This window comes from Ipomoea nil, unplaced genomic scaffold (assembly GCF_001879475.1).
Source record: "Ipomoea nil cultivar Tokyo-kokei standard unplaced genomic scaffold, Asagao_1.1 scaffold0927, whole genome shotgun sequence".
Lineage (NCBI taxonomy): Eukaryota > Viridiplantae > Streptophyta > Magnoliopsida > Solanales > Convolvulaceae > Ipomoea > Ipomoea nil.
The window spans coordinates 585,545-605,479 of record NW_017617355.1 but is presented as its reverse complement, the minus strand read 5'-3'; the positions used below and the strand labels follow the sequence as shown (position 1 = coordinate 605,479).

Sequence of the window (19,935 nt, the reverse complement as noted above, 5' to 3'; positions counted from 1 at the left end):
ATGGAGGAAACTCTACAGAACCTATGGGAAGAAGTTCGGGATCTAAACCTAGGCATGACTTCTCAAATCGACCGCCTCCTCTGTCCACCTACGCCTCTTCATTTCCTTTGCGACTACGTTTCCCCCAACAAGCCATGCCTCATCTCCTCTGCCATCAACCACTGGCCGGCCACCACTCTCTGGCACTCTACCCAGTACCTCCTCGACGCCCTCTCCTCCTCCACCGTTTCCCTCCACCTTACCCCAACCGGCCGAGCTGACTCCGTTACCTCCCTTCCTACCTCCCCTTCTTCCCTCTGCTTCGCCTCAGCACATGTCGAGCAGGTCCCTTTCCCTGACGCTCTGTCAAAGGTTTTCCAATCCGACAACAGTTCCACCATCGCTTACCTGTAGCAACAGAATGATTGCTTCCGTTCGGAGTATGAGGCTCTCGGTTCGGACTGTGAGCCCCATTTTTCCTGGGCATCCGAGGCCTTAGGATGCCTTCCTGATGCCGTGAACCTCTGGATTGGGAATGATTTGTTGGAGACATCGTTCCATAAAGACCATTATGAAAATCTATACGCCGTGATCACTGGGGAAAAGCATTTTCTGCTTCTTCCTCCCATGGATTTCCACAGGATGTATATTAGAGAGTATCCAGCTGCTCAATACCACTATTCCCAGGTTTAAGTTTCTTCTCTCATTATCATATCATAAAATTTTTTGTGTGTGAATCTATATGAATTCTGCTAATATATAGCCAATGTCGTTGAGAGAAATTGAAGAGGAGAATACTATACATTTGTAAATTTTCTTTAATATTGTATAGGAGAAGAGGGAGTTCGAGTTGGAAGTTGAGAAACCACCAACTTTCTTTAATATTGTTTGACCAAGTTTGGGACTAAAGATGGCCAAACCACCAAACTCGAGGGACCTTGGCTGGTATTCACTCTTTTCGTATAAGTCAAATGACAATATTACCCTCCATTTTGATGGCTGAGACGGGAGGAAGTAACGGAAGGACGCTAGAAGGTAACTTTTCACAACTCGGAGGATGACAGATGGTAATTACGGAAGTTAGGGACCATTGATGGCGATGACACCAAACTCGAGGGACCATAGGTGGTATTTACTCTATATTTTTATTAGAAAGAGAGATTTTTTAGGAATTGGGCGGGAAGTTAAAGTTCAGGATTTTGTTTTTATATATAGTATAGATATAGATAGTATAGAGGATAGTATAGAGAATTAATGTACAAATAGGAAAGTAGAAAATAATATATTAAAATTTGAGAATTTTGAACGGGAAGTTAAAATTTAGGATTTTGTTTTTATATATAGTATAGATTTCACTTTTTAATACTTCGATTTTACTTTTCGAATATCTTGTATTCGAATTCGAGTGGAATTCTTTGTCGGAATGTCCCCTGTTCCCTGTATTTTTTGTCTATCTTTTTTTCTTTTTTCAGATGATTCGCAAGTTTTCATTAAGACTATATATTTGAACCAAATTTATTTTCAAATATACCTTAAGTTAAAATTTGGATAATTTGAATAATGCAAATCTGGCTACTAGTGTTTGTTTCAGGATGATTAAAGTAATAGCTATCAGTTCGCATTCAGTTGGTCACAGTGATGAAATTTGAATACAATGACCCGAGATCGAGTCTCACCAGCCACAGTGTGGAGCAATATCTCAAAGTGATGGGGTTCCTTGTGTATAGTAAGGATACGATTTTTGAGTTTTTATGTTTTTTTTTTTGAGTGACGAGAAAAGCTCGCAATCAATACTCTAGGGTGTGTACTAGGTAAACCCCACCTTCTAACTCTAGCCGACAAAGGATCATAAGAAGGTAAATCAGTCTATGTGCTATAGTTGACCGGCTCAAACTAAGAAGACTGAAATTCGAACTCGAAATTTGTTTATATATATAATTTTTATTAATTTTTAAAAACGAAAAAATTAATATTAATATTATTTTTAGACTTTACTTATTTTTTTGAACTTTGAATTAATATTAGTTTTTATTAAGACTATAAAGTTGCATTGTAAATTCGCAATGTTTGTATTTTTAAACTTTACTCTTTTTTTTTTTTTTTTTTTTTTTTTTTTTTTTTTAACTTTGAATTCAACAAAGACAAAAGCTTTAAAACAAAAAACCGCTGGTCGGTCCGCAAGGTGGATTAGGGTTGCATGAATCCTACCTGGCGGGCCGACGCGCAAAAGCCCGCAAAAAATTAGGCCCGCGGTGGGGCGGCCAGGCCCGCTTTGACAGTATTATAATATATATATATATATATATATATATATATATATATATATATATATATATATATATATATATATATATATATATATATATATATATATATATATATATATATATTCCAGCTCAAATTTAAGGGCAATTAGTAATATCAATGTTATGAATAAATTAGGAATAAAATTAATTGGGAATATTAATATTAATATAATGACTTGATTAGGAATATCAATATAATGAATTGATTATGGCAATACCTTAAATAAATGAGTTAATTTCAGCAATGGTCCTCTGATTATGTTGATTTTCCATAATTAGTACTCGACTTTTAATTTGGACAATTTAGACACTTGACTTTCGAAATATTTCCAATGTTGGTCCTTCCGTCAGTTGAAGGTTAACTGGACGTTAGTTTAAGGGGTAAAGTATTCATTTCACAATTAATTTTTATTTTTAAAGTAATTTTATTCTTTGCTTTTTCTTCTTCTTCTTTGGCATCATCATCACCAAGTCCTTGAGATTCTTTCCCTGCCATTTTGCGGATGTTGATGAGTTCGCTGCCATTCTTTCCCTGCCATTTTTTTTCTTCAGTTTTTGAATCTTGTTCTGGTTGTTCGATATGGGTTTGAAGGGATTTGTTGAGGGAGGGATTGCTTTCATTTATTGCCGGGTGAAAATGCAGCTCCAGGGCGAATCTGCGACGGTGGTTCAGACCCGTGATTTTCACACCACTGCTGCCCATTCTGGTCATATTCCTATTCCTCTGTCGCCGCGCTTGGGACCCATTGCGGTGGGTGTGAGGATCATTCGACCGGTGATCGATTTTCAAGAAGCTAAAGAGGCCACTTCGGCAGTGCGCCTACTCTCCAGGAAGCTAAAGAGGCCACTTCTGAACTCAAAGAAGCCATTGAGAAGTAACATACTTTACATTTTCATATATATATATATATATATATATATATATATATATATATATATATATATATATATATATATATTATTTTCCCTCATTTAATTATAAATATTTTTTTATGCATTATTATGTAATGAGTAAGAGCAATCTCGCTTAAAGATACAATTTTTACATGATCACAATCTCATATTCCTTTATCTCTTGAAATCTTTCTTTGTTTACACTTTACAGGCTTCATGTGATGTTTTCTGTGAGTTTGTGTTTTACCTATGAACTGAAACTTGCATATTCCTTACACATTTTTGTTGTTATGATGTCAATAACACAGACTGGAACAGTTAATAGAAACATACACTCTTACAGTCTTACATGAAGGTGGAGCTGGGGATGGCGTCGAGATAAGCCTGCATTTCGAACCAGATTTGCAGATTTCTTCAAGAAATAGCAACCTGGATGTGAGGGCTGTTTTCCGGCGTGTCTACAACCTCCCTCCACCAGACGCTCTATTCGACCGGGCTGTACGACATGATGAAGCAGAAGTGGAGTGACCCGAAAACGAATAACATGGGTTACATGGCAATGTCTAAGAAAATTGGGGTCGGGCTTATCACCGGTGGGGTCCGAGCTGCCGTGGGGAACCCCGCAGACGTACCGGTGGCATCGAATCCAGTGGACGTGCTGAAAACGAGGATGATGAACATGAAGGTGGAGCCGGGGATGGCGTCGCCGTACACCGTCACCCTTGACTGTGCCTTGAAGACGATCAAAGCAAAGGGCCCCATGGCTCTTTACAAGGGCCCTTCATCCCCACCATTTCACGCCAGGGACCCTTCACTGTGGTGCTCTTTGTGACATTGGAACAAGTCCGCAAACTTCTCAAGGACTTCTGATTCCGAAGAAGAAGAAGAAGAAAAAGCAAAGAATAAAATTACTTTAAAAAAAATAATAATTGTGGAATGACTACTTTACCCCTCAAACTAGCATCTACTTAACCTTCAACTGCCGGAAGGACCAACATTGGAAAGATTTCGGAAGTCAAGTGTCTAAATTGTCCAAATTAAAAGTCGGGGACCAATTGTGGAAAATCAACATAGTCGAAGGACCATTACTGGAATTAACTCTAAATAAACACACTTTCCTTTTGAAAAATCTTACAAATTTATAATTCTCATATTTTTCACCTATAAATACGATGAGTTGATGACTAAAAAAATTATGAGTCTTCATTTTACCTTGCATCCATCCCTCTTTTCCCTTGCAGAGATGATTCTCTCATCACTTATTTATCAATTTAATCATTGTGGTTCAATAGTCACTCAAACTAATATGCATATTTCAAAGCATTAAAGGTACAATTTCTCTTCTAGCTATTTTTATTTCTGTGAAAAAAGTTATTATTTTTTCATTTACATTCTTTATTATGGATTTGTTCGGGTTGATGCCACTCCACACCAGCTGTAGTTGCTCCGATTAAGCCGATGCAAACAAGTTTAATTTTATTAGAAAAGTATTTTTGTCGTATTATTTTTGTCTATAATTGATCTTCCGTAGTTTTGAATTATTGTTTTGTTTTTAATTATTGGTTTGATTTAAAATTTTGCATTCTATGTATTTTTTTTCGTATTATTGCTTTGTTTAAAACAATAATTTTGTAATATTGTTTATATATTTTATTTCCAAGCACGGTTTTTGTTATTTGTGCGATGCAATGGTTACAGAGTTAGTAAGGGATACTACCCGAGTTCACTGTTTTTTGGTGACTTTGTAGGTAAGAGAGAAGCGAAAGCTACGGTCAAGAAGACCATCGCAAACAAATTAAAAAAAAAAAAAAAAAAAAAAAAAAAAAAAAAAAAAAAAAAAAAGAAGCAAAAAAAGGATTCAGCTTTAAAACAAGTTATAGAGAAAAAAAAAATGTCGATGGCAAGATTCAGAAGAATGTGGTGGAATGCGGTTCCTCTTCATCTGATGAAGACACTTCTTCTTATTCTAAGAAACAATTGAAAGCCAGTAGATTAAAATATCCATGTATGTGTATGCTTGAAAGTACCATTTAGTATTTTTTGTTTTTATTGACCTAAACTTGATTTCATGTAATTAAATTCTTATAAAAAAAAACCAATGTTCTTATATTTTTTGTTTTTAGAGTATGGATTATTTGTTCCATTCAATTTTTTTAAAATATATTGTGGGTTGTGTTTTAAGTATTGAGTATCTGATGATGTTTTTATTGTTCTCTTTGTGTTATGCATGGGGATTTTATTTTTTATTAATAGAATAGATTATCATATGATTAATAATACTAAAGTAAGAAATTTATATATGACATATAATTATGGTAACATTTATTTAAAATATAATGAAATTAAAATTTCTATACTATTAATACAAATAAAATTCTCCTGTGTAATTTTCAGCACAAACTTTTATTAATAATATGGTTATTTCCCTTAAAAGTGAAAATGGAGAACAATCAGTAGTATCAAGAATTTAAAATAAAGATTGTGCAAAAATAATAGAACCAAATTGAATATTAATAATTAATCATCCAAATTTAATAATAATAAGCTTATTAAAACAATCAGTAATCTATACTATATATACAAACAAAATCCTATATTTTTTTATTTCAAATTGGAGGGGGGAAACCCCAAAAAACAAGAGTTTAACAGTCTGTATTTAGACGCCACATAGGAACCTGGTTCAGATCATCTAAGAGCAGGCATTTAACATGGTCTGGAGGATTTTCTAAAATATAAAGACCTCTATGGATACGACGAGCCCAAGCTGCAAGTGCGTCGGCCGGGCGATTACATTCACGAGCAACCCATAGAATCTGCTATTCGACAAAGCTTTTGAGCTCCTGCTTGCAAGCCAAAAGTATGTTGCGAGCTTGATTATTGGGGAAGGAATTATTGTTGATACTTGCGACTGCCTCACTAGAGTCGCTTTCAATCTGAATTCTGGGGAATCCCATAGCCGCCGCTAGTTGAATCCCCTTCTATAATCCCCATGCTTCAGCTGTTAGAGGATGCGAAACCCCAATGTTATACATGAATCCCCTGCGCCATTGACCTGTATGGTATCTTATTAGCCCCCCACAATCCTGCTTTTCCTGAGGACAAGTCCACTGCTCCATCCACGTTGATCTTTACGAAGTTTTCCGGAGGATTATTCCAATGAAGGAGTCTCCCATGCGGTGCGTTATCCGAGATCTGTGCGCCCTTAGCCTTATCGAAGGCTCTTCTTGCATCCTGAACCTGCATTGCAATCCATTAGCTTTTAGCATTAAGATGCTTTTCAATACCGTTGAAGGTGGCGTCGTTCCGCCATTTCCAAACTCACCAAGCTGTTATGGCAAACACAATACTGTCGTTGTGGGGATTAATGCCACCAAGAATGCCTTCAATCCCTTTGTCTAGCCAACTGGAGAAAAGGACTAAGACAGTGTTGCAAGCAAGTTGAGGGAAAGATGCACTTCCAAACTTCTGCCGTTGCTGGACATGTACGAATTACGTGCTCTGTATCTTCAATCTGATTCAAACAGCGAAAGCACTTGTCACAGTCCGACATGCCACGCTTGCACCTGTTGCTATTAGTCATGATCCTGTCATGCTTTACTAACCATAGAAAAGATTTAATTTGGTTTGGAACCTTGATATTCCAAATATTCTTCCACTTGGTCGGTTGTGATGGGTGCGCTGCCCCAATTATTGCCAATTCATAGGCCGAAGTGATAGAAAATTCGCCATTACTTTCGTTCGTGCACCTCAAAGTATCGGTTGCTTCTGGGTCCTCGCAGAGCACAACTGCTGCAATTTTATCTAGTAATTCAGCCGGCAAGACTTGTTCAAGTTCATTCCAATTCCAATCAGAATCGTCAGTCCAGTAGGTAGCAACAAACCTGTGAATATCATATGGTAAAACCGAGGAGGTGGCTAGGCTCAGTAATGGTTGATCAACTAACCAGATATCTGTCCAAAATTGAGTACCCCAACCATTTCTCACTTATTTGAAGATACCTTTGCTCAAGATTGGATATGTCTTGAGTATTCCTTTCCATGCATTAGACATCGTCGGTTTAGGCTTCCAGGTTGTAAGGTCTGATGGTAATGCTGCATATTTGGCTTGAAACATTTTCGACCAGAGGCAATCATCATTGTTAGCCAATCTCTAACCAAGCTTAGCCAAGGAGGCCTTGTTCATCTCGTCTAGTCTTCTTATACCTAAACCACCATTTGTCTTGCTTCTTGTAACCACATCCCAACTAACCATGTGGCAATTCCTGGTGTTGCCCGTATTACCCCAAAGAAATCTTCTAATGAGTCTCTCAATAGCCGATGTTACTCCAACAGGAAGTAGAGTAGTCTGCATAGCAAAGTAGGGGATAGAAGAGAGGACAGATTGTATTAAGACATGTCTTCCAGCCAAAGAAAGGTGCTTAGATTTCCAGCCTGCTAGCTTGGTTTGTACTTTCTCAAGGATGCCCGAGAAAGATTCGTTTTTGAGTCTGCCATGGATTGAGGGAACTCTGAGGTATTTTCCCATGTCTGTAACTCTAGGGATACCTATAAAATCTGAAATTATCATCTGCAAATCCAGCTGAGTGTTCTTTGAAAAGAACATGGTAGACTTGTGGAGATTAATCTTCTGACCCGAGCAGCAACAGAATCTATCAAGACATCTCTTCATTTCCTCGGCTTGTGCAAGGGAAGCTTCTCCAAAGAGAATCATATCGTCTGCAAAAAAAAGATGGCTAATTAGTGGACAGTTTCTCTTAATACTAATGCCCTTCCAACGACCAGAGTTAATAGATTCATGAATCAAATGGCTTAGTCTCTCAATGCATAAAACAAAAAGTAAAGGGGAAATAGTGTCTCCCTGTCTAATTCCTCGGCCTGGTTCAAACCATTCGGACTGCTCTCCATTCCAAGTGATTGCAAGTCTCGATGTAGTAACACAATTCATGATGTTTCTAATCCAAGACTGGTTGAAACCAATATCGCGAAGGGTATCTTCAATAAACTCCCATTTCAACCTGTCATAGGCTTTCTCTAAATCGATCTTCATTAACATCTAACCCTTGGCTCCTTTCTTTACCTTCATTGAATTCAGAATTTCCTGGTAGACGAGGATGTTATCTATGATTTGTCTCCCTGGCACAAAGCTGGTCTGGTGAACACCGATTAGGGTCTTCGAGTTTTCCCTTAGTCTATTCGCCATCATCTTAGTCAATATTTTGTAGGATACGTTACACAATCCAATGGGGCGAAGCTGCTTTACCGTTTCTGGATTCGGAACCTTGGGTATAAGAGTAATCAATGTTTCATTGCTCCCTTCTGGAAGCTGCCCAGTATTAAAGAAACTTGTGGCGAACTCAAACAAAGACCTGTTAACGGTGTTCCATGAAGTCTGATAAAAACCTGCGGTAAATCCATCGGGGCCTGGTGCATAAGTTGCGTCCATGTTGAATAAGGCTCTCTTGACTTCCTCTTCTGTGAAAGGCTTGTTTATTGTTCTCCAATCGTCTTCACACAACTCTGGAAAGCAGCCGGTAAGGGGAGACTAGACGGAAAGCAATTGATCCCTTGCAAATAATTCCATAAAATACTTAGAGATGTGTTCCCTGACTTTGTCTTCATCCACAATCCAAAGGCCATCATCATCCTTTAGCTTGGATATCCTAGCGGAGCTGTTTTTTAACTTAGTAGCTATATGGTAGAATCGTGTATTTCGGTCCCCAGACACTATCCATTCCTCTCTTGATCGTTGATACCATAATAACAGCTCCTCTTGGTACAGAATTTCTTCTAATTCCAGGCCCAGTTTCTTCTCTAATTTTAACAATTCAGCACTTGCACGTTCGGCTAACCTTCTTTGTATTCCACTAATCCTTGCTAAGATTTTCTTTTTCTTGTGGAACACATTCCCAAATACATCTCTATTCCAGTCTGTTAGAGCTCTAGCCATACTAGCTTTGTTTGATTCAATATCCCTATTTTGATCCCAAGCTTGTTGCATAAGCGAGTGAAAATTCGGATGAGTGGCCCAAACCATGTTGTATCTAAACCTCTTGCAATTAACCGAGATCTGAGCTGACCTTGTGGTGACAAGCAAGGGACAATGATCAGACTGTACCAAAGGCAGATGCTTCACCTTGGCATCCGGGAATGCTAAAGCCCATTCCAAATTGCCAAGAGCTCGGTCAAGCCTTGCGCCTTTAAATGTGGTTGATTGCAGCCCCCTCATCCAAGTAAATTTAGTACCAAAGTAGCCAAGGTCTACAAGACCCTCTCGGAAAATCCAGTCGTTGAAGTCTGAGCTTCTGGCGGACGAGTAAGTTGCTGGATTGCTCACTTCATCAGGACCAGCTACAGAGTTAAAGTCCCCGATTGTCATCCAAGGGGATTCCTGACCTGTTAATTCAGTAAAGAGATAACTACGAAGGGTTAGGACTGGACTTGCATAAACGAACGAAAGACACCAAGGTTGATTCATCCTATCGTCGACCTGCAGTGTCACAGATTGAGGGTGAGTGTCAATAATATCCACAGACAACGCACTCTTCCAGAGTATCCAAATTCCCCCTAAATACCCAACTGCTTCTATTGTAACCCAATCCGAGTAATTAAAAGAGGAACAAATGCTATCTGCTTGGGAACTCGAGACTTTGGGTTCAAGCAACGCAACAATATCCGGTTTATGGTCCTGGATAAACATTTTAAGAGTACGGCCAAACGCTCGTGAGGCCGCCCCTTGGCAATTTCAAGACATGATAATCATAACAAACAAAAGCAAGCAACACAAAAACGCCCAAGGACGCAAAGAAACCAAAAAGAAAACAGCAGCTCAGGAGCATGAAAGGGCATTTTCCCCAGGGCCAATGAGGCCATCACATTTATCAGCATCCGCCATAGCTTCGTCAGGTGGCTCAGCCAGCCTATCGAAGACCTTGGCGATGTCCGGAGGGTCGTTTCTGCAGGTGTTCTCGAGAACAACCATCGGCGAAATATCAGACTGGTCATTCGCATGATGGACAACCGCTCTGGAGATGTCTCTGCCATGATTGGTGCCACGAACCACCGTATGCTCCGCCTCATCCGCCGCCCTTCTAGGTGGCCCACCTCTGCCTAATCTACCCCTAATAGATCCGTGTTGGGCATGGAAAGGGGCCCTAAGCTGTACGGCCGGTTGTCTGGCCATCTGAGCACCACCAACATCAGGCTGAGATCTTGGTGCTTGACCTTGCTGGAAATTTGTTCTAATTCTAGGTAACATCAGAACTGGAGCTTGAACCGGTTCCATGGGGGTCTGATTGTCATGTACTGGTTCCATGGGAGCCTGATTGTCATGAACCGGATCATCTTCATTGCCATCAAGGTCAGCCAGCAGGGTGAAGCATGACTGATCTCCCATCCCTTCAAACTCTGTTATTCCTCTTCCGGTTGGGCCTTTGTTAAAAATTCCTGGAGGTTGTATTTGCCGGTTCTCTGGTTTATTCGTCACCCTTCGTTGATAACACCTTTCCTTTCTTTGCACCAGCATCCAAGATCCATAGTTGCTTGCGTAATCTTGGTTTGATTTCTTTAGGTGTGTCTTCTGAACTTGACCTATCTCCTCAGGACGGAGATTCTCGTTCATCTGCTCTGCTCCAACTTCCTCCGGTGCAGTTCTGTCCTCTGAGTCAATTTTGCCGCAATGTTCCAGTCTATGCCCATATAGGCCACAACCGAAACATATGAGGTGAAGCCCCTCGTAGACAATTGGCCAGACTGTGTCACTCAGCGTGTACTTGGCCAGGAGCGGCTTTGATATGTCTACTTCGATACACACACGTGCAAATTTTCCTTTGGAAATCAAACTCGTTGTATAATCCACCTTCACGGGACGTCCAACCTTCATTGCTATTTTATGAGGAATTCTTCTTCGAAATACTCGATTGAGACCGTCGGGAACGTAACCCAGGCAAGTATCTTCTCCGTTACATTGTTTCTTGGATCAAAATTTGGCACCCACTCCTTAACAGTTAGGTAGTGATCAAGAATAACCCATGGCCCTTCATATTTGGCGATGTCATAGTCTCTCATAGATTCGAATTTCGCGATATAGTATTCGTTTTCTAGGGCAATTAGCTCGAACGACGCCTCTGGTTTCCACAGCTTCTGGAGCCTTTGAACAAGATATGCGTAGCCTACTTTCCTTCCGAAAACCCTATTTATTAGCGTCTTCCTCCATGGACGTCGGATTCGTTCTTTCTCCTCTCTTGTGATTGGGATTATCGGACAGGTTGGGTTGCCTTCGTCGTCCATGCCTTCATCATTCGAAACCTCGAATGTGTCATTCTGATCGGTGGCGAACAGTCTTGCCCAAGTCTTGTTGGGCGTGTCTGCCGGAGTCTTCCACTGGGCGGATTCCGGCGATTTCAAATCGAACGCATCGGGGGTTCCTTGAGCCCCTCCTCCTAGCCTTGATGGCGATGGTGATTCAAGAGCACTTCTGTCTCTCTTCGACTTCTTGGCACTTCTTTCAGACATTGCGTGATCCTCCGGCGATCGATTGATCGCCGTTGATGAGGATTTTTCAGAGAGGGTTTCAGCGATTATTTCCATCGGACCATTAGTACAAAATCCTATATTTTAATTCCCGCACAAAAGACTCCTACAGTATTAAGGTTTGTCTAATATTGTAGAATATATGGTAATACAATTTCTTCTCCCAAAGGTAATACAATTTCTATTCGTACTACAATGGTACAAATATGGTAATACAATCCCTACTACAAATATTCTTTCATACTTTCCTATTCCTACTACAATTCTAAATTAAATTTGATATCAATTTACATTATGTAAGATATCATATGACATCAATATATTCTTTCCTCTTCTGTTTTTCTTATTCTATTTATTTATCTTTTTTAATGCCAAATAATTACCATAAATAATTATTAATAATTGTAAATTTATATTGAGAAATTATATTAATAATTAATTATTAAAGCAAGTATAATTTTTTTGTACTGTAGACGCATTATTTTTAATAATTTTAATTTAAGCTACTCAAGTCTCTATGTTTTTCATATACAAAGCTATAATTGTAATACTTTCATAATAATATGAAATAAATATTATCCAAATATTTAAATTTATTATTATTATTATTATATATATATATATATATATATATTAATCTAATATAGTGATGATTAATACGAGCAAACCATGTAAGAGCATAATCTAATATAGGAAAACATTCATTACTAACCATATATAACTTAGGAAATAACTAAACTTATTGAAACTTAATTATTTATAATTTCACCTTTAATTTAAATATGTAGTTTTAATATCCGAAATTAATACATCAACAGTGTTAACAATATGCACCAACAGTGTAAGAAAAACACACCAAAATGAAATGCAATAAAACATCAAAAAATACACAACAGACCCAAAAAAATACACCATATAACTCATCACCCCCAATGGTGTATTTCCGAACACTGTATGGTGTTTTTACTCACAGCTAATGGTGTGTTCTTGGTGATGCGTACCTAATTTGTCTCTATTTTTGTTGTGTATTTTCCTAACGTTGATGGTGTATATTTGTTAAACTATTGGTGAAGCCGCACCGCCGCACCGTAAGACACCGCCGCACCTAAACTCGCCTATATATATAGTCAATTAATTAATTATGTTATTCGTAATACCGCGTAGAACAGATATTAATTAGGTAGTAACATAATAGCGTAATGGGTAATAATATGTATGGTAGTTTATAATGTAATTGGTAATATAATTATTTGGTAATAACATATTCAGTCAGCTGCACGAATAAGCATATAGATTTTATATTTAAAAATTTAAATTTATGTCTTTTGTTTAAATTGAAAGATTTAATGGTTTTACATTACTTTGAATATTCATTTGTTTTATTCGTTTATCGACACCATGTTCATAGGTGAAACTATAGTATTTAAAAGAATATTTAAAAAATAATTATTAACTGAGAATAAAAACGACACGGAATTTAGGCCAATTAAAATAATGAATGACTGTTAATAATTGACTGAAAATTAAAAATGTTTCAAAATTGACTCAAATGCAAAAAAAAAAAAAAAATGGAATGAATAAATTACCAAACACCCCATCACTTTGAGAGGTAGCTCCCACACTACCGCTAGTGAGACTCAATCCCTAATCATTTTTCCAACTTTTCACCTCTATGACCAGTTAAGCTGCCATGCGGGTTGGTATAAAATGTATTAATAAATATGTAAAATGAAGTTTGCATCATAACGTTTAGCTAAAATAGAAAGAAATATTAATCTCGATTATATATTTTATAAAATGTAAAGTTAGTAGAAATATATAAAAAAAAAACTGTTATTAATAATTAACTAATTAATAATCTACAATGCAAAAGCTCTCTTGTTCCATAAATAAATGAGAATAACACAACCCGTAAAGCTATCAAATGCGGCTCTCTCTCTCTCTAAGCCGTTCTAGAGGGTTTTTCTCCCTAGGGTTTCTGGGGTTTTGGGGTTCTTTGGTACGCCGGTGTTTGCCTCGTGTTCAGGTTTGCGTTAGCAATGGATGTGCATGGGTTATCAGATGATTGTGCATTGTTATCGTTGCATGAGGAGGAGGAGAGGGGGGCTGGCGGCACCGTCAGTAAATCCGGGAAGCAGTAGTGTCACATATTTTGAACTGGTTGGCCGGTTGGTAACGGATCGGGATGTCAAGTATGATCATATGGAGCAGGTCTTTGCGTCCGTTTGGAAGCCGGTGATGGGGGTGAAGTTCGTGCCGTTAGATCATAATTTGTTTGTTTGCCAGTTTCCGAGCAAGCGGGATATGCAACGAGTGTTAGATGATGGGCCGTGGTCCTATGAAAATCAAATCTTAGCAATCAAGCAGGTGCCGCCGGGGGTACGGCCTAAGGCCGTAAGTTTGGGAACGGTCGATCTATGGGTCCAAATCCATGATCTCCCGAATCGGTTTGCGTCCGCAGATTTCATTGAAAGCATTGGGAATTATGTGGGGAAGTTTGTCATGATTGATGACAATAATTTTGGGGGTAATTGGAGGAGTTACCATCGGATTAGGGTTATGCTAGATGTCCAGGTCCTGCTTCGTCGTCGTATGAAGTTGAAGTTGGCTAATGATGCCTTCCAGTGGGTCAACTTCAGATATGAAAGGTTGACAACATTTTGTTTTTGCTGTGGCCTCATCGGCCATTCAGAGAAGTTTTGTCGCAAAGCAACGGAGGATGATATCCTCCCTAGGGATTATCCGTATGGAGCCTGGTTAAGGGCTGGGGGCAGGCGACAAGTGAAACCAGTGGGTGCTCGTTGGATTCTTGCGGATCTCCCCGACCGGCCAGTTTGTGTGCCAAATACGCCAGCCATTCCAACTGTGAATCCAGTTATGGAGGAGCAGTCGGTGGTTTTGCATGGTGAACATAAGCGCAGGAGGGAGGAGGACACTAGTGGTGGTCATCAAGATGAGCCTGATGTGAGGATGGCGGACGCATCAATAAACTTGGAAGCGGCGGGTTTGGAAGGCCAAGCCCGCCCTCATCAATGAGCACGATCAGTTGGAACTGCAGGGGGTTGGGTGGCACCCGTACAGTTCGAGAATTATTAGGCTTCGTGGCCTACAAGCGACCCAACTTCTTTTTTCTTATGAAAACGAAGGCGCAAACGAGTAAGTTGGAGGAATTACGAGTACGTATGGGGTTTGATGGTTTGTTTGTGGTGGAGAGGAATGGGTTGGGAGGAGATTTGGTTGTACTATGGAGGGATTCTGATATGGCCACTTTAATTGGGTATTCTGATAATCATATTGACGTCGCGGTGTCGTTGCCAGGTGAGCCCCCGTGGCGTTTAACTTGATTTTACGGCCACTCAGAAAGATCACATCATCACCTTTCGTGGGCATTGCTGCGTGAATTAAAAACACGGTCTAGTCTGCCTTAGGTGGTGATTGGGGACCTAAATGACATAGCCAACCATGATGAGAAAAGGGGTGGAGCACCACATCTGAATGGGCTTATTGCGGGTTTTAATGCGGCATTACAAGACTGTGATTTGTTTGACTTGGGGATGGTTGGTCACCTGTTTACTTGGGTTAAGGGAAGAGGTACTGCGAATTGGTTGGAAGAGCGCCTTGACCGAGCTTTGGCCACGCCGGAATGGTGTGAGATTTACTCTTCAGCTACAGTGTTGAATATGCTAGCTAACTCCTCGGATCACAGCGCTCTTTATCTTGATCCGAAGGGAATTGCTATTAGAAGAACTTCCCGAGTTTTCTGGTTCGAGTCTGCATGGCTGCTAGACGTTAAATGCAAGGATGTGGTAGAATCTTCATGGCGTCGGACTACGAACTTGAGCTTCCTGGATCGTATAGACGTCTGCGGACAGAGTCTGTGGCGTTGGGGTAAGGAACATTTTTGGCTGTTTGGCAGGAGAGTCCAACAATTGCGGGATAGAATGGAGGTTTTACGAGGCAGTTCCGCTGTGGGGGATGTTGCCATGTTCCTTAGGCTTGATGTTGAGCTTAGTATCTTATTGACGCAGGAGGAATTATATTGGCGCCAACGGTCTAAACAATTATGGTTGCAGGAAGGGGATCTAAACACAAAATACTTCCACCATTTTGCAAGCCATAGGAGGAAGTGTAATCAGTTATTGCGGTTACGTGGCCAGTCCAGTGTTTGGGTCGAAGGGGGGGAGATGAATTCAGAGATTATGACTTATTATTCTAACATTTTTCAGGCTGCTAGTTGTGATCTCGGGATTTTGAGCAGGTTCCCGGCCAGAATTACGGGGGAGTTGAATGCTAGATTACTTCGCCCGATAGAGCCAGCTGAGGTCAAGGACGCCCTGTTCTCTATGGCACCGGATAAGGCGCTAGGCCCGGATGGTATGTCGCCTTCGTTTTATGAATCTTTTTGGCACATCGTGGGACATGATCTTACAACTTTTGTTTCGGATTGTTTTGCTAATTGTTGGATGCCGGATGGTATTAACAATACTAATTTAGTCCTTGTCCCTAAGAAGAAAATCTCGGAGAGGGTTGGGGACCTACGGCCTATTGCGTTATGTAATGTCGCTTATAAAGTACTAGCGAAGGTCATTGCAAATCGCATGAAGGAAACGTTAGATTATGTAATTTCACCATCTCAGAGTGCCTTTGTGCCAGACAGGCTCATTACGGATAACGTCATTGTCGCAGGTGAGGTGGGACATTATTTGCGATTAAGACGGGCTGGGAATGTAGGCTGGGCATCGTTGAAGTTGGACATGACATACGGGTGGCGAGAGGAGCACTCGGTTGGGTATGTTGACCGCACTCGGTTATGCTAGTGGCTGGGTTGAGCTTATCAGAATGTGTGTGGAGTCGGTTTCATATACCATAATGGTCAATAGAAGTGCAGCTGATACAGTTAAGCCCACAAGGGGTATTCGACAGGGGGACCCCCTATCCCCATACTTGTTCATTGTGTGTGCGGAGGCCCTTTCGTTGTTGTTGCAGCAGCAAGAGGCGAGGGGTTTGATTCATGACATACGGGTGGCGAGAGGAGCACCGCCGGTTTCCCACTTGTTTTTCGCCGACGACAGTCTGCTCTTCTTTAGGGCAACGGTGGATGAGGCACAGGAGGTAAAATCCTGTTTGGCTTTTTATTGCAGGGCTTCTGGCCAGTTGGTGAACTTTGACAAGTCCAGCATCATGTTAAGTGCCAACACGAGGGAGGAGGTGCGTGGTCATGTAGCCGGTATTTTTGGTGTTATGCAGATGACTGATTTTGGCCGGTATCTAGGCTTGCCTTCTGTCCTGGGACGGAAAAAAAGGTTACTTTTCCAGTATATTGAGCAGAGGTTGAGAGATCGTATATCTTTGCGGCAAAAAAAGTTCCTGTCTCGGGTCGGGAAAGAGGTCCTGGTTAAGAGTGTTGGCCAAGCAATGCCAATTTTTACCATGTCGGTTTTCTTGCTCCCTCATGCTGTTTGTGATTCTATAGAGAAAACACTCAATCGGTTCTGGTGGAATAAGGGGTCCGGGAATGTGAGGGGAATTCATTGGCTTAGTTGGACGCGCATGACAGTTCCAAAGAGGTTGGGGGGATGGGGTTCAAACGAATACGTGAGTTTAATGTGGCATTGTTGGCGAAGCAAGGATGGCGGCTTTTAATCAAGCCATCATCGTTGGTATCCAGAATTCTGAAAGCCCGTTATTTCCCAAGGTGTAGTTTTTTGGATGCTTCTATTGGGAGCAACTCGAGCTATATTTGGCGTAGTATCTTAGTTCGAAAGGGGCTGCTTAGTGATGGTTTAGCCCGCAGGATTGGAGATGGTAAGGATACTCTAGTGTGGGGTGCGCATGGCTGGCGGATAGCAGTGATAGTTTTGTTTCAACACCTTTAATAAAGGAGTTAAAGGATACTAAAGTATGTGGTCTTCTGGATAATGCAGGGTGTTGGGATTTGGAGCTGCTACGGGATATTTTCAATGAGGCGGATGTGCCTAGGATTCTAAATACACCTGTCTCTATACAGTCCTCCGACACATGGTACTGGAAGGTTGATCTGCGTGGCCTCTATTCCGTTAAGCACGGCTATAATACCCTCATGCGTGAACATATGAGTCAAGAACCAGGCCTGGAGTTTACTGATTGGGGTGTGATTTGGAGCCTTAAAATCCCGCCGAAGGTACGTAATTTTATGTGGCGTTGTGTGAGGAATATTCTGCCCGTGCGTGAGGTGTTGAGTCGGCGAGGGGTTCAGGTGGTGGGGGGTTGCCTGCTTTGTGACCATTTTTCTGAGAGTGTATCGCATTTATTTTATGGGTGTGGGGTCATAAGGTAGCTTTGGGAGGGATTTGGGGCGGTAAATTGCAGCACTTTTATTCAAATGGTGCGGCATTATCTAACTTGCAGTAATGTTGATATGCATGTCCAGTTAGCAGCTAGCTTTTGGACGGTGTGGTTGGCAAGGAATGAAGCTTACTAGAATGGGAAGAGATGGAATTTTGTTGAATTAAAGCAGAAACAGTGTGCGTTTGTCTTGGAGTGGCAGCAGGCCATGTAGGTGGGAAGAGGACAACAACCACGGGTAGCTACCCCTACGGCGTTGTGGTGTGTACCGCCGCAAGGTTATTTAAAATGTAACATTGATGCGGCGATTTTTGATGAGGGAGCTGGGTATGCCGTTGTTTTAAGAGATCATTACGGTGGGTTTGTCGCCGCAATGAATGGATGGTTCATGTCCGTACGGGATCCGTACCAAGCTGAAACGATGGCGGTAAAAGAGGCTCTAGCTTGGCTCAAGAGATGCAATTTTAGAGTTAATACCATCTGAGGTCCTCTGAGTATAGTGGTTTTGTCACGTTTAGTCCTAAACTTTCAAAGTGACCATCTATGGTCCTTCGACTTTCAAATTTAACCATTCGTGGTCCAAGTTAACCACCTATGGTCCTTCAACTATTAAATTTTAACCAACCATGGTCCTTTCAAGAGGACCACGACTGGTTAAATTTCGAAACTTGAAGGACCATGGATGGTTAACTTGGACCACAAATGGTTAAATTTAAAAGTCAAAGGACCACAAATGGTCAATTTAAAAGTTTAGGACTAAACGTGGCAAAACCACTATACTCGGAGGACCTCAGATGGTATTAACTCTGCAGTTTTAATAATGTTATTGTTGAGTCTGATTGTCTTAATTTTGTTAATAATTATAATTCCGTAGTGCAGGATTTGTCTTATGTTGGGTCTTTCGTTAAGCAATGTCGTACCATTGCTAGGGACATTGGAAACGTTGTTGTTCGCCATGTCAAGAAGTAAGCAAACCACGTAGCTCATGTGCTGGCACGGGCAACTAGTTCTTCTTCTGATCTTGGGGTTTGGGTTGTTAACCCACCGAGTTGTATTTCGCGTTTCTTTGATGGTTTAATATAAGCTTTGGTTCTCCAAAAAAAAAAAAAAAAAAAAAAAAAACTAATTAATTAATATGTATTAAAAAATAATAATTGACTGAGAATAAAAATGACAAGAAATTTAGGCCAATTGAAATAAGAAATGACTATTAATGTTTTTTAAAAAAAGGAAAAAAAAAAAAGAAATGACTATTAATAATTGACTAAAAATGAAAAATACTTTCAAACTGACTCAGTATATAAAAAGAATATTAATCTCGATTATATATTTTATAAAATATAAAGTTAAAAAATAACTAAATTTATTGAAACTTAATTATTTATAATGTCACCTTTAATATAAATATATAGTTTTAATATCCGAAATTAATAAGATTTTTCTTCATATGGATGCATATATTTTAAATAATTTCAATTTAATAATATTATACCTGCCTTATATATATATATATATATATATATATATATATATATATATATATATATATATATATATATATATATGTATGTATGTATGTATGTATGTATGTATGTATGTATGTATGTATGTATGTATGTATGTATGTATGTATGTATGTATGTATGTATGTATGTATGTATGTATGTATGTATATATATATATATATATATATATATATATGTATATATGTATGTATGTATGTATGTATGTATGTATGTATGTATGTATGTATGTATGTATGTATGTATGTATATATATATATATGTATGTATGTATGTATGTATCTATATATATATATATATATATAGGGAAGGGATCATGTGCATTTGTGGCTTCCCGTGCGGATGTGCGGTGGATTAATGTGCGTGAGGTTTATACTTAA

General features: G+C 39.6%; 2 protein-coding genes, 1 long non-coding RNA gene and 1 pseudogene across 6 annotated transcripts; 3 read left to right on the top strand and 1 right to left on the bottom strand.

Moving 5' to 3' along the window:
* On the top strand, positions 1-841 carry LOC109179537 (annotated as a pseudogene).
* Positions 842-3,091: 2,250 nt separating this feature from the next.
* On the top strand, positions 3,092-11,527 carry LOC109179536. Its single transcript, XR_002053917.1, has 3 exons — positions 3,092-3,160; positions 7,618-7,625; positions 11,517-11,527. It is a non-coding gene; the product is annotated as an uncharacterized LOC109179536 (long non-coding RNA).
* Positions 5,739-11,778, bottom strand: LOC109179535. Of its 4 annotated transcripts, none has more exons than XM_019329043.1 (3): positions 7,061-11,778; positions 6,502-6,968; positions 5,739-6,416 (listed from the first exon to the last, which is right to left on the bottom strand). In XM_019329043.1, the coding sequence occupies exon 1, from the start codon at positions 9,874-9,876 to the stop codon at positions 8,722-8,724; it is 1,155 nt and encodes a 384-aa protein (XP_019184588.1). In that variant the 5' UTR covers positions 9,877-11,778; the 3' UTR covers positions 5,739-6,416; positions 6,502-6,968; positions 7,061-8,721. The 4 variants fall into 3 exon arrangements, with proteins under 4 accessions (XP_019184588.1, XP_019184587.1, XP_019184586.1 ...); XM_019329042.1 differs by having other exon boundaries at positions 6,502-7,060; positions 7,179-11,778; XM_019329041.1 differs by having other exon boundaries at positions 6,502-11,778.
* Positions 11,779-14,890: 3,112 nt separating this feature from the next.
* On the top strand, positions 14,891-15,942 carry LOC109179546. Its single transcript, XM_019329051.1, has 3 exons — positions 14,891-15,026; positions 15,165-15,836; positions 15,935-15,942. The coding sequence occupies exons 1-3, from the start codon at positions 14,891-14,893 to the stop codon at positions 15,940-15,942; spliced, it is 816 nt and encodes a 271-aa protein (XP_019184596.1).
* Positions 15,943-19,935: the final 3,993 nt, after the last annotated feature.